The sequence below is a fragment of the Idiotropiscis lumnitzeri genome, chromosome 11 (genome assembly GCF_059441095.1).
Source record: "Idiotropiscis lumnitzeri isolate Australia: NSW breed Sydney's pygmy pipehorse chromosome 11, RoL_Ilum_1.0, whole genome shotgun sequence".
Lineage (NCBI taxonomy): Eukaryota > Metazoa > Chordata > Actinopteri > Syngnathiformes > Syngnathidae > Idiotropiscis > Idiotropiscis lumnitzeri.
In genome coordinates this window covers 5,562,039-5,574,987 of record NC_142401.1, presented here as the reverse complement: position 1 = coordinate 5,574,987, position 12,949 = coordinate 5,562,039, and the positions used below count along the sequence as shown (strand labels likewise).

The 12,949-nt window shown below is 41.1% G+C and overlaps 1 protein-coding gene across 1 annotated transcript; it reads right to left on the bottom strand.

Moving 5' to 3' along the window:
* Positions 1 to 5,367: 5,367 nt before the first annotated feature.
* On the bottom strand, positions 5,368 to 12,384 carry cpne1 (copine I). Its single transcript, XM_088308215.1, has 16 exons — positions 12,228 to 12,384; positions 11,484 to 11,612; positions 10,954 to 11,133; positions 10,764 to 10,838; positions 10,624 to 10,695; positions 10,444 to 10,527; positions 10,165 to 10,254; positions 9,985 to 10,083; positions 9,815 to 9,901; positions 9,315 to 9,374; positions 9,087 to 9,220; positions 8,814 to 8,868; positions 8,428 to 8,482; positions 8,118 to 8,251; positions 7,811 to 8,047; positions 5,368 to 7,332 (listed from the first exon to the last, which is right to left on the bottom strand). The coding sequence occupies exons 1-16, from the start codon at positions 12,243 to 12,245 to the stop codon at positions 7,210 to 7,212; spliced, it is 1,632 nt and encodes a 543-aa protein (XP_088164341.1). The 5' UTR covers positions 12,246 to 12,384; the 3' UTR covers positions 5,368 to 7,209.
* Positions 12,385 to 12,949: the final 565 nt, after the last annotated feature.

Below are 12,949 nucleotides of genomic sequence, written 5' to 3'. Positions count from 1 at the left end.
ATTTGCTCCAGAAAAACTAGTCTTTTGTTCACGTTACAAAAAAAGAAAAAATGAAATATTGCAAGGAAAAGAAGGCGTCGCCGAGGTAACCACGCAACATGTCACAATCAGCTGACGACAGGACGGAAGCAGAGCAGATGTTCATTTTTCTATTTCAAGCATATCAGTACTCGCTTTTCAGTCCTCACCAAAATATCACCACGTAAACCAACAAATAAATATATCCAACTTCCATAGAAGCAACATCGCTTTCCTCTATGGCTCAAAAATATAAAACACTTTAGTTATCGTGTTAAAAAAATGTTTACATTATTTTTGACGACTGTTTGCAGTCACTCTGACGTCATCGAACGTCCCTGGAAGACATCCGCCACACAGGATGAGCACACACGCACGCACACACACTACGTGTGCGCGTGCGTGTGTGTTTGTCCCGTTCGAGATGAAGAAACCCAGAAGTTAAGCTCATTTTGGTGTCCGCGTGCAGATAAAAATGTTATGTAACTAAGGCTGCCATGATGGATTACCAGGTAGCTGTACAGTGTGTGAGTTTGTGTGTGTGCGTGTTTTGCAACTGAGGCCGCCTTCCAGCTATAAAGGCGACCATGAAATGAGCTAACCACATTATTAGACAATCAAATGCAACTCACCAGCCAAGCTAACTTGTCAAATGACACAAAAAGACGGGCCATCAAAATGCTTAGTCAGTTTGGAATGGCCATTGCAACCTGAGTACAACACACCGAGAATGTAGAAAATTAGATGCTAAATTCCGGTGAAAGTGAGGTTTTTTTTTTGTGTGTGGAGGGCGGACAGTTTTTGTGTGATAGCGGCCTAAAGAAAAGGCTTTAAATCTGGTTTTAAATCAAAAACACTTTGAATTTAGAGCAAAACAGTTTTACGATTATTTCTCAATATATCACTTCTTTTGTTTCCATATCTACACGGAGAAGCCTTTCTCTGGTTGACTAACAAGTCCGTTAAAAATATCCACTAATCAGCTCGTAGGAGCCTAAATTTTAGGTGGTTCTCCAAGCCAACATGACTATGTTGTTTCAAATAGCGTCACTTGCGCTAAAAACTCAAACTGAACATTACCTACAATTTTCGGTTCCCAAAACATTCTGAGCTAACAAGCTCACCAAATAACCAACCAACAAAGAAAGATTACCTACTGGTTAACCAGTAAGTAATCCAGTGAGTTTAGCTGACTAACTTTCGAAAAACACCACCAACCAACAACAAGCTAAATAATCTAACCAATCATTTATTAAAATATAACAAGTTTAGCAGCAAATTGGTCAAGCAGTTAAGTATGGTAACCTAGATCTTCAAACTTTAAAACGGGTCAATTTGACTCGGAACATAACAGGAGGGTTAATATGACAACCAGTCAACCTTCTACACGGCTAAGCGCCCCACTAGCTAAAGAGATGACTTGCTAATTAGTTGACAACTAGCCCACCAGTTCAAATGTGATCCGACCTACAAATGGATTAGGAGCTAACAAGCTTCCAAAATAAGTTTTAAAACTCACTAAGCAGTTAATATGCCAGTCAACTGAGCTTCGAGTTACAAGTTAGCTAACTAATCAAGCACCTAACAAGCTAACCAGTCAACATCTCACCTAGCTAGCCAGCCTACCAGCCAAAGGCGCAGAAAATAAACAGCCAGCAAGACGTCCAGCTAACTAGCCAACAAGCCAATATGTCAATAGTAATAAAAAAATTTAAAAAGGAAGTGGGTCACTTCTTTTTTGGACACTTCAGCCTAGTTTTTTTCTTCTTCTTTTTTTTTTTTTTTTTTTTTGTGAAAGTGGGCCGAGGCCTCAGACTCAATTTATTCTGAAAGTGGAGCGGCGACTTACAATTATCTGATCTTCATCGCTTTCTCCCGCCACCTTCGTCTTCCTCTTCGCCCTTTTCAACAATCCCTGGAGATCAACCGCAGGCACACTTAGTTTATCTTCGCTCCGTGTTCGGGCAAATCACCTGAGATTTGCGTACTGCCGGATTAGCGCCTCAATTTAGGTTTTTGTTGGACTTTTTGCAGGTTTTCTATTTTTGGATGCCACCAAATAATCTTGTTGTTGTTTTGACGTGATATGATTTCCTGTGGGAACAACAATTATTGAGGAAGGAGGAGCTTTCCAGGCTTGATTGATTATTGATTGCTTTTCAATTATTCAAGAGCCCCTTTGGAGTTGAAAACAAATCAACGATCGATCGCTTGGTTAGTTAATAGCAAGAGAATGTGCGTCACCATTTGGTTAAATTAGAATTATGGGATCATGGCAAAAATGTTAATTTTTTTATTGTTATCATGACATCTTATGAAGTTATAATAACTTGGTTAGTCAGTTTCTCAGGTAGTTAGTCGCAGAGTTAGAGAGTTAGTAGGTTTGGAGCGTAAATCAGCCAGCCAGTTAGTTGGTTAGTGGGTGACTCCGTGAGTCAGTCGGCAGCTTAGCTGGTGGGTCAGTTAGTTGGTTAATTGGTCATTTAGTTTGTCAGTTGGTTGTTAGGTCTGTCTGTCCGTCAGCGAGTAAGTTGGTCAGTCAGTGAGTCGCTTAGTTAGTTCAGTGGAAAGTGAGTTATTGAGTCAGTTGGGGTGACGTTTAGTTACTGAATCAGTTAGTCAGTAGTTGAGTTGGTTAGCTAGTAAGTCAGTTAGTTAATTATTGAGTGGGTTAGTTAGTGGGAATGTGAATCAGCGAGGTTAGTCCGTCAGAAAGTCATTTAGTTAGTCTGTCAGTCATTTCTCACTTAGTTAATTAGTCAGTCAGGAAGTCAATAAGTTATTGTTAGTTGGTCAGCGGGTTGACCCGGTCAGGTAGCGAGTTAAGTCAGTTAGTGGGTGAGTCAGAATGCCAGTTAGTCATTCACTGTATCCTTCAAGGACACATTGTGGGGGGGGGAAAAGTACAATATGTGTGCTTGAAATTATTTATTGATAATGATGGCAGCTGATGTTCATGCCCTGCTCCACAGCTAAATAAATAAATAAATAAAGCTACAGTAGTTCCTTATGTCCATCATCCGTCTTTTTTCCAGCCTGAGTGGCTGGTGACGACGCTCCCCAAGGATCGGGCCCCTGACATGTGATGGAGAGGCAATCTGCGGCAATGTTCCCAGCATGCATTGCTGCACGCCGTCAATGGATTTCCTCATTAAAAGCGGCAAGTGCAAGGCAAGCATTTGTCCACTCCGTCGTTATAATCATAAGCTGTCGCATGCAGTGCCGTGTTAAAAGGAAGCTCATTATTGAGTCTTACTCTGTGATACATATGAGAATTAAGATTGCAGAATTTTTTTTCAATGAAATTACGCGGTTTAGTCAAAACAATTCTCTTTTGCTTCATGTATCATTTTTACAATCAACGTCAACTGGGAGTGACAAATAAACAGCTTGAAGCAAGCATGCTAGACCTCTTATTCTGAAAACTTTGGGAGTCCTCTTTTTGTTTCATCAGAGTGATGTTATACGATTGTCAAGTCACAAAGTGGGTTTAAATTGCATGGGATAGATAAAAAGAAAACACCGTATGACGACTTAAGACGCACCGCTATTATCAATACCTGTTGTCCTGCGACGTGGCTCAGCCAGAGGCGGCCGGTTTGTTGGAAGCACAAAGAGCAACTGGATTGATTTTCAGCAGCTGGAGGGCCCCCACAGCCAGCTGTGAGTTATGACACTTCAGAACATATCGATCACAACGCTGGCGGCGTGAGTGAAGGGGCCTTCCCGTCATCGCCATGCCAACCGACACCGACCGGCGGTACATCGTTGACCTCTGATACTGGTTGGAAACACTTGACATGCGTCAATCACTTTAATGCTATGGTTTCGGACCACAAAAAAAAAAACTTTTCTTGCGCAACCAAAAACTAAGTCAAAAGTCCACATGGAATAAAACCCAACGATTTGGACCTGAAATTAATAGTCTTGATGAGGGGGTTTCCTTATATAAATAGATTGTCATTATCCTACCAGTCGCCAGGCAAAACGTCTAATAGAAACAAACCACATCAAGTTGCATCTCAAATTGAAGGTCATGATGAGTGCATTGTAAGTCTGTCATTACACGGGCAAAACGTTTATTGCAAACACAGTTGTTTGAGGAAGAGCTCGACCGGACAACAACCGTAGGCTTTACCGCCACCTGGTGGCCGTACACGAGAGCTGCAACACACGTTGCGTCAAAAAAAATAAACACCACATTACATCATAGGAAGAAAGGTGAGAAGGTAGATTGGTTGGTGGCTCGAAACCATAATTTCAATTTCAACTCAGTCTTGTTTGAAACTCTCATTTGAAATCCAAACGCTGGTTTAAAACCACAAGTGGATGGAAACCTTTACGACAAACCAAACCCAGGCCTTAAACCCTGACTTGAAATCTTAACCCTGGCTTGAAATCCTAATTTGAAGCCTTACCTTATAAACCCTAACCCTTTGGTAGAAGCCCTATTTTTTAAACCCTAAACCTATTTTGGAAATCTTCCTTTCAATGCCTTGAAGGTTGTTTGAAGCATTAGTGGGTATATTGGCGCATGAGCGGCTGCTTCTACAGTTTGTTTACATCACACACTAACAACCCCCACCACCACCACCACCGCCAGCAAAATTTGTCAGCTGACACCAGGATGAACTCGCATCTGACAGCAGCTGCCTCTTGGAGACTGTCACCATGGTAACAAGCACGTCAAAGAGAAAGCCATGATCTAGGGGGGGGTTTAGGAAGGAAATTGTATTTTTCCAAGAAAAGAAGAAGTCACATATTCAAGCAATTGTTTAAACAGAGTTGGAGTTTTTTTTTTTTAAATAGGGGGTGTTAAAAGTACTACGGTCACCTTTATTCAAGAAAATGTCTTATGAAAAAAGTTGGGACAATTTTGTCGGAAAAAAGTTATCTTTATCTATCTAAGGGTAAAGTTATCTTTAATTCCTCATTTTTATTTATTTATTTTTTAAATTTTTTCATTTGCTCATTATATTTCTTTAAAGTCAGATAAACGAGATAGAGATTACAAGAAGGAAGTCTTAAATTGGTGGGAAAAGTGTCATTTTTCCTGAAAATGTCATTTAGTCGAGGAAAAAAAGTGCAATGCAAGATGGTACTTTTTTCAAGAAAAAATTTTTGGGAGAAAAAATAATTATTTTTGAAAATAAGTCACATAAGCATATAAAAATAAGGGATCAGGGGTAATAATCCAAAGAGAGATTCATGACCTTCATGATCCCACAAGCAGAATCAAGTTGATTTTATTGTTCTCAAGGATCACCGTTGAAATTAGAGTATTGAACTCCACCCTTTGACTATAGGACTATCTTTTATCCTGAAAATAAAGCCCAAACATCCAGAAAATATTTTTTTGTGCAGCATAATTGCTTTATTTGATTCATTGTTGAAGCATTTTTAATACAGTATGGCGCCTTCGTACTGGTCCCAAGTGAGTTGTGTAGCAAAGCATTGTGGGATTAGTAGTCCTCTTGACTGTTTGTTGTAATTACCTCCTTTGGCAAACTATTCGCGTTTGGATTTTTCCTACATATAGAACATTTTGAACAATATGGGATACAACTGCGTTTGTATTCTACTGGCATCAAGAAGCAGCATTTTTTTTTTTTTTACATTGGCACTCTTGTTTTGACGCGCTGCGAGCATGTTTTCAAATTGTTCAATTCAAGCAAAGGCACTCTTACATTTTCCCCATCCACTACTTGTTCACTTTACATCCTTTTTCTGTGCGTTTGTGGCAAAACACTCAATTGTCACAAAATGACGTTTATGAAATGTTTGTGTTAAGTCGTCATTTTTGGCTCCTCTGCAGCAAACCAAAATGGCGTCCATGAAAAAGCCAGTCGTAGCATGATTACGAATAAAAGCTACGAAACCTATATTAATTATTATAAGGCATTTGGAGTAAGGCAGCGCGAGTTGTAAAGCTATGATAATTTTTTATATATATTTTAACTAACAAGAATTCCAGCATCGAGAGAGGGAATCAAGCAAAGTGCAAAGTCATCGAACCCTGGTCAAAAAAAGTGATTGACAAGACACACAGCTGCCTAAACTGGGCACTGTGGGTACATAGTAAACATTTGGACCTGCACTTCTACTAATAGCCACTTGATCCTGCTCTAATCAAAAACTAGTCAAGTCTATAAGAGTGGTCACGTGTTGCCATGGAAACGAGAGATAATGTGCGTGTTAACTGAGTTGCATAGTTAGGAGACAAAAATTGATAAAGAAAATTACTCATGTACTTAAAACAAACAAAAAAAGGTAACGTTGCTCCCGGCATTTTGATTGACTGCCAGTAGATTGTTGAGATGTGATTGGTCCTTTGCAATTAAATACAAAATAAGGCACGGTCCAAGAGTAGCTAATTGTACAAAGGACACGCCGAATAGAGTGAAAATGATTTACACAGCAAAAATAAAGTAGCAGTCTTCCGAGAACAAAGGTCGTATTTGCTCTAGGAAAAAGTTGGCACATTTTGGAGTAAAGTAATATATATATATGTATTTCTTTAAATGGGATTGTTTTTGAAAAAAAAAAAATCATATTTGACACAACACAAATGATTAGTATATTTGAGAAATTAATCGCATCTTTGGTGAATGAAGTTAAGATATTTTACATGAAAATTAAGTCATATTTGTAAGAAAAAGTCAAATTTGGATGAATTAAATTTTCTCAATTAAAATGTTATTTTAGGGAGAAAGGTTGCAATTTGATATAGAAAATCTCTAATTGTCCGGGAATTTTCTCACGATAAGTCATATTTTTACAAGTGATGTGCTTTATATTTTCAAGTAAAACATTAATTTGTACAAGAATAAAGTTGAGTTATTTTGAGGGGAAAAATGTAGAAGACTCAAGCTATGTCTTTTCAGTAAACAGAAATTCGGTAATCTTACGACAATAAAAGTGGTACGGTGGCCTCCCTGCATATTCATATTTTTTGGGGGGGAGCGGGACCTAGAGTTTTTTTTTTTTTTTACCCAATACCGTGTAAATCCTTTTTATCATGGTCCTAATAGCCCTTATGCATCTATCATTTCTTTATATCTAAAATACTGCACTCAAAAAGTCAAAGTTGCTCCTAGCCTTGTGATTGGCCACTAGTTAAGCGCTGCTGATCGGTCCGATGGGTGCGGTGGGAGTGCTTTTAAGAAGGCGGGAATGTGGCACGTGTGGCTTTCAAGCTTTGGCGGGCGTCTTCGCGGGCACCTTGAGGGGCTGCAGGCCTCTCATTTTGAAGTACGACACCACCTGGGTGGGCACCTCGGCCAGCACCGACTGGGCCAAAGTCGCCAGGGGGGCCTGGCGAAACAAAGCAAGGCACATGCAGATGCTTTATTACACTTCACTGGTCAAAAAAAGTAAAAAGTTGAATTTATTTGCAACCAATTATGTCTTTATTTTATCAGTGTAAATCTTGGTCTTGTTGATTGATTGATTCATGATGGGTTTGTTTTGTTTTGAGAAGCCCACTTTTTTTGGGAGTGGACTTTGTGTACACTCAAAAGTTTGCGTGTTATTTAGGCTTGTTTGCTTGCTACAACTCTGAGACTAATATGAAGGTGTTTGGACTACGTTAAAGAGAATAGTCAATTATGTAACATGGGTTCATGATTGGGTACATGCTAGATGCATGGTGTTGATGCCTTATGATCCTCTCTGAAGTGCTTTACTACCACCTTGTGGCAACGACAGGTAATTACAATCCCCTTTTCGGATGGGCATCAAGTATTTACGGATTTTCGGTCAGTGTACTCCCCTTGCGGAGTTGGACACTTACGTCTTTGAACTTGAGGAAGGGGACAAACTGGACAATGTCCCTGGAGACGGCCTCTCCCACCGTGGACCTCAGCACACCATCGTCACCGTCCAGCAGCTCCATGGCCTTAAAGTCGGCCGGCCCCACGCCCACAATGATGATTGAGAGCGGCAGGCGCGAGGCACGCACGATGGCGTCCCGGGTCTGGTCCAGGTCGGTGATCTCGCCGTCAGTGAGGATGAGGAGTACAAAGTATTGCTGCGGACAAGAGATGCCGTCAGATCAATGGACTCAGCGGGCGCCACGCCACGTATGTGTTTGACCTCACAGAAGCGCTGTTGGCCTGTGCGGCGCCGGAGGCAATGGAGGCCACGTGGTTGATGATGGGGGAGAAGTTAGTTGGGCCGGAGAGTCGAAGCTGAGGGAGAACCATCCTGTAGGCTTCCACGATGCCCTGAATGCCTGCCGCAGTGAAATTCACAATCAAAATGAGATCATGCAGAAAACTGAGAGTTAAGACAAACATCAGACTAAAAAAAAAGTCCAGTGTTTTCAAAAGTAGGCAAACAGTAGTGATGCTGAACAAAATAAATTCTACTAGTACTTCAATTTCTACTAAATGAATGGATATTTCGTACCTTGGCAGTAGGGGTTGGTGGGGTTAAAGTTGAGGGCAAACTCGTGATGTGCTGCCTGCGGATCCACAAAAATACCTTCAACATGTGCAATGTATTTTTGTTGTGCAAAACAAAGAATTCAGGCATCGCAGTGGCACAATTTAAACATAAACAACTCTAAAGTTGTATTTGTCGTAAATGCACAAATAAATGGATTATGATTCAGTTGGATGTTTATTTTTTCTTTTTCAGAAAATAGGCAATAATGTTGGTTTTCCAAAGTATGAGCCATGTTGTATTTTGGAAAAACACAAAGATAATCTGTCTGCTTTCATGGGGGACAAAAATAAACACCTATAATTTATTCCAATTTAATTAAGGAATTGCACTATGTAGGCCATAAGCACCTGGTAGTCAGGAGGAAGTTTGGCTCCAAAACCAAATGCCGGGAAGAGTTTATCACTGAAAACAAGAAAAAACAAAAATCATCACAGAGACACTCAAAATGATGTGCCTATCCCATCCAAACACGTAACAAGTCTGGCGGAGGAATTAAAGTGTGACGTCTGACATTGTTGTTCCTTCATAATGTAGATGTTTTGTTTCTTGGGTTCGACCCATTTGCAGTTGAGTAAATACAGTCAGCACTTGCACCCTTGCATGTGGAAAGTTGTACTGACGTGTCGTAGTCTTGGATGACCTGGCCCACGGACCACAGTGCAGACAGGTACTGGTTCAGTCCGTCGGGACTCAAGTAATGGAGTGAATTGGGCGAGCGAGGGTCACCATTGGAGCCCGTGAAGTCGATGCCCACCTACGCACGCACACGCACACAAAATTCATGTGAGTAGATGTATTAATACGCGGTGTGTGTGTGTGTGTGTGTGAGTTAGAACAAGGGCTCTCACAGTGAAGTTGATCTGGCAGCCGCCCATCACGTAGTCCAGGAAGCTGTGCTGCGTGGCTAACTGTCTCGTCACAAACGAAAAACTAAATTGTGTCATGCAACAGCCAATCAAGGGAGACGTAAGCCAAAGTGTGCCATGGGAAATCTTGTTTGGAGTAACCGTCATGTGGAATCGTAAGTCAAGAGAATTGCATGGAAGGCTTTAAAGCGAATACCAGTGCTTTGTAGTGGGAGTGACTAATACCATAACTGCCATAACTTTTTTTGCAGCAAATGACGCTCTATATTAAATCTGATCGTAATTCAAGTGAATCACATTACGTGTAAAACGAGTGACTCTTGTATCGCAACTGGAATGAATTATGTTGACTGGAGTGAATCATATGGTAATGGAATTATATCGTTATCGGAGTCATAAAGGATTATCATCATTCATCATAAATTAATTCATCGCATGTGTATGATATCACAACATAGATGGAGTGAGTCAGTCAGTAGTACCTTGCAGCTCTTCACAGAGACCACCCCGGAGTTTTTGTAGCTCTTCTTCTTCTTCTGCTTGTCCGGATGGATGCAATCAAACGCCACCTGAAGGACAAACCAGGAACAAGATAAAAATTAGAAGACGAAGAAGAACTCTTGAGGTTTGCCGTCAAAATCAGGGAGCTGACCGGTGAGCCGGAGGCGGCTTTCTGTAGCTCAGACACTTTGGTGGTGAAAGAGCCGATGAGGTCGTGTGATCCGTCGCTGTCGTGGTCGGAACAATCCACCTGAGGGCGACAGTGAGTGGTAGGGCAGGTGAAAAGTGGGCGGAGGCTTCTGACAAAAGCTATGTTCTGATTGGTGGGAACCTTGAGCGGCCTTTCCAGGTCACTGCTGCAGAATGTCTGCAAGGGGACGGAAAACTTCTTCCAGCTTGGACTCAGGTTGTTCTTCACCACCTACACACATACGTGCACACACACAATAACAGACAGAAAGACAGACAGACAGACAAACAAACACACACAGGAAGAAACATGCACCAACATAAAGACACACATTCAGATACACAAAAACAAAAGACACAAACACAGCCATTTGTCAAGAAATGTTTGGCGAAGATATCATCAATCTGAGCATTGGTGCACCTCTGTTCTGTGAACCAGCTGCCATTTTCCATCATCTCCTTTTTTGAAGAACTCCAGGAAGGGGTCCGACTTACCAAAGGTGTCCTGAACAAACAAACAAAAAGGAGAAAAGTATCGATTCATCATTCTTGTACGTTTCCGAAGTCTGTTGTTGGCGTAGAACTAAAGAGTATAAGTTACCTTCTTGTCGAGATTCTTAGCCTCCAGCTCCAACTGAATGGATCTGTTGTCCTTTATCTCCTCTGCAGTAATCTGAAAATTAACATCAGACTCTGTTAAATTAATTTATAAAAACAGTACTCTGTTACAGAATAACATACCGTAATGCTTCCTTTCCCAGCAGGTTTTCCTTTTTTCAGCTGCAGTGGTCTGGTCAGAGTTTTACTGGAGACGATCTGGAACACAAACGGAGACTCACAGATCACGTGGTCCCCAGTTTAGGCGTAGTAGGCGAGTGGACAGAGCAGGGTCAGAGTTCGAACATTTTAGAGATGTTTAAAGTGTGTTTACCTGCCCCAGGGTGACTTCCACGCCTCCCAGGTAGTCATCGTCGCCCAGGTTGCGGGATGCATTGTCGATGTCGTAGACGCCCAGTTTGAGGTTCTGCACAGCCTCAAAGTGGTAGTCCAGACGGAGGCGCTGACTGAAGGACGGGCTGGAGGTGTTCTCAATACGCTCTGTGCGGCCCAGCTAAGGAGAAACAAACGCATGCCAGTCTTTATAAATCAGAAAGACCGATACCCAACTATGAATATTTTTGTATAAGCTACAATTTTTTAAATTTGGATTCTTCAAAGTAAGCTACTTTTGCCCCGATGACAGCACTGCATACGTTGCTATTTTCTCAGTCAGCTTTACAATGGGGATGATGCTTTATGAACTGTGATAACTTCCAGTTTACAGCTGTGCATTATCAAGACCCGATAGCTTGGATTTCTTGGACCTCTTGATGTGTTTTAGACCCTGTGAATTGTATGGTGGCGTTTCCAAACTTTTGACTGCTACTGTATAACTACAGACAAATGCCTCCTTTTTATTACCTCAGTCCAGCTGTCTTTGCCAGAGCGTTGCTGCAGCACACATAGAGGATCTGACTTTGATCCAACGTCTTTGTCCAGCAGGTTCGAACAGGAGACGGTCAGCTCCACTTTAGAGACACAGTCCGCCATCTGTGAGAATAATAAAATAAAATAATAAGAAACTTGTATACGCATCGGCCATTCACGCCATACTTCAGATGGATGATATGGTGTGATCGGGAAATAAATCAGTGTTTTTTTTAAACCAGGGTTGGAGTCATTTTTAAGATCAGTAACAATGAGTAGTAGAATTGGTTGAATTTTAGGTGGGGGAATTTGTGAATATTACAAAAATAATATAGTGGCTAGCCACGTAGTAATAAAACATTTAGAATTAAAAAAAGCATGTCCTTAGGGTGGGAAAATATCAAATATACGCGAAAAAGGCAAAGATTACGAAATTCTGCTGTAACGTATATTTTAAAGTACACGCCCCATTATATTTCGCAAGCGGATAGGTATTTTTTTACTTTTAAAAAACACACAACAGGAATTAATACAAAGTGCCACAATAGAATAGCGGCGTAACGGCTAACTTTTGCATGCACTTCAAATAAAAATGTGACAATAATTCAGTCATGGTAAAAAGGAAGATCGACTTCCTAAACCGAGTCCACTAACAAGGGCGTAGAGCAACTACCAGGAACACGAAAAAAAAAAAACTCTCCGTCTAAATGTCTATACGTGGAGCAAACACGGTGTTACCTGGTTAAACTTTAACATCAGTATGGATGTATTTTAGTCGATAAAGCCACAATTTCTGCCCAAAGCGACAAATCTGCTGCCAGGCAGACCACCAACACTCACACAGGAAGCGGGAGTCAGCCAGAGTGTTCTCGCTTTGATTGGACAACAAAGCAAAAGAAGCGTCCTTTTGATTGGATAGAAAAGAATTGCACCCACTCGATTTGGAACAGGACTTCCGAGCTCACCCTGTCAGAATAAAAGCGCTGCACAGCTCAACCGAACCTAATTTCGAGCAGAATAATGACGCCAATCCTATTTAATTTAGGAAATGGGCGACTGGAATTGTGTGAACTATTCAGAGCAAGTCCCGAGTCTCACGCTGTCAACATAATCTGGTAATTCAACATCCTTAAAACTGTTGAAGTGTTACCTCACCAAAACTATGTGAATTCAATGTGCCTGTATTTTTAATTTTAGTACTGAACAGGACCACACGCACGCGCGCACACAGATTGAGACTTCAACAAAGAAAAACAACCCCCGCCCCCCCAAAAAGACGCCCGTCATATGTTCAATGCCATTATGTTGAAGGGCACACACTTGAGCCGGATGCAGCGCGCAGAGCCAACTTTAGCACATCGTATCTTGCTTTCGTCAATTTTTTGGACATAAAAGGAAAAGAAAAAATAAAAAATAATCTGCGAAATAAACAATAATTAGTTTGAGTCAATCAATTAAAC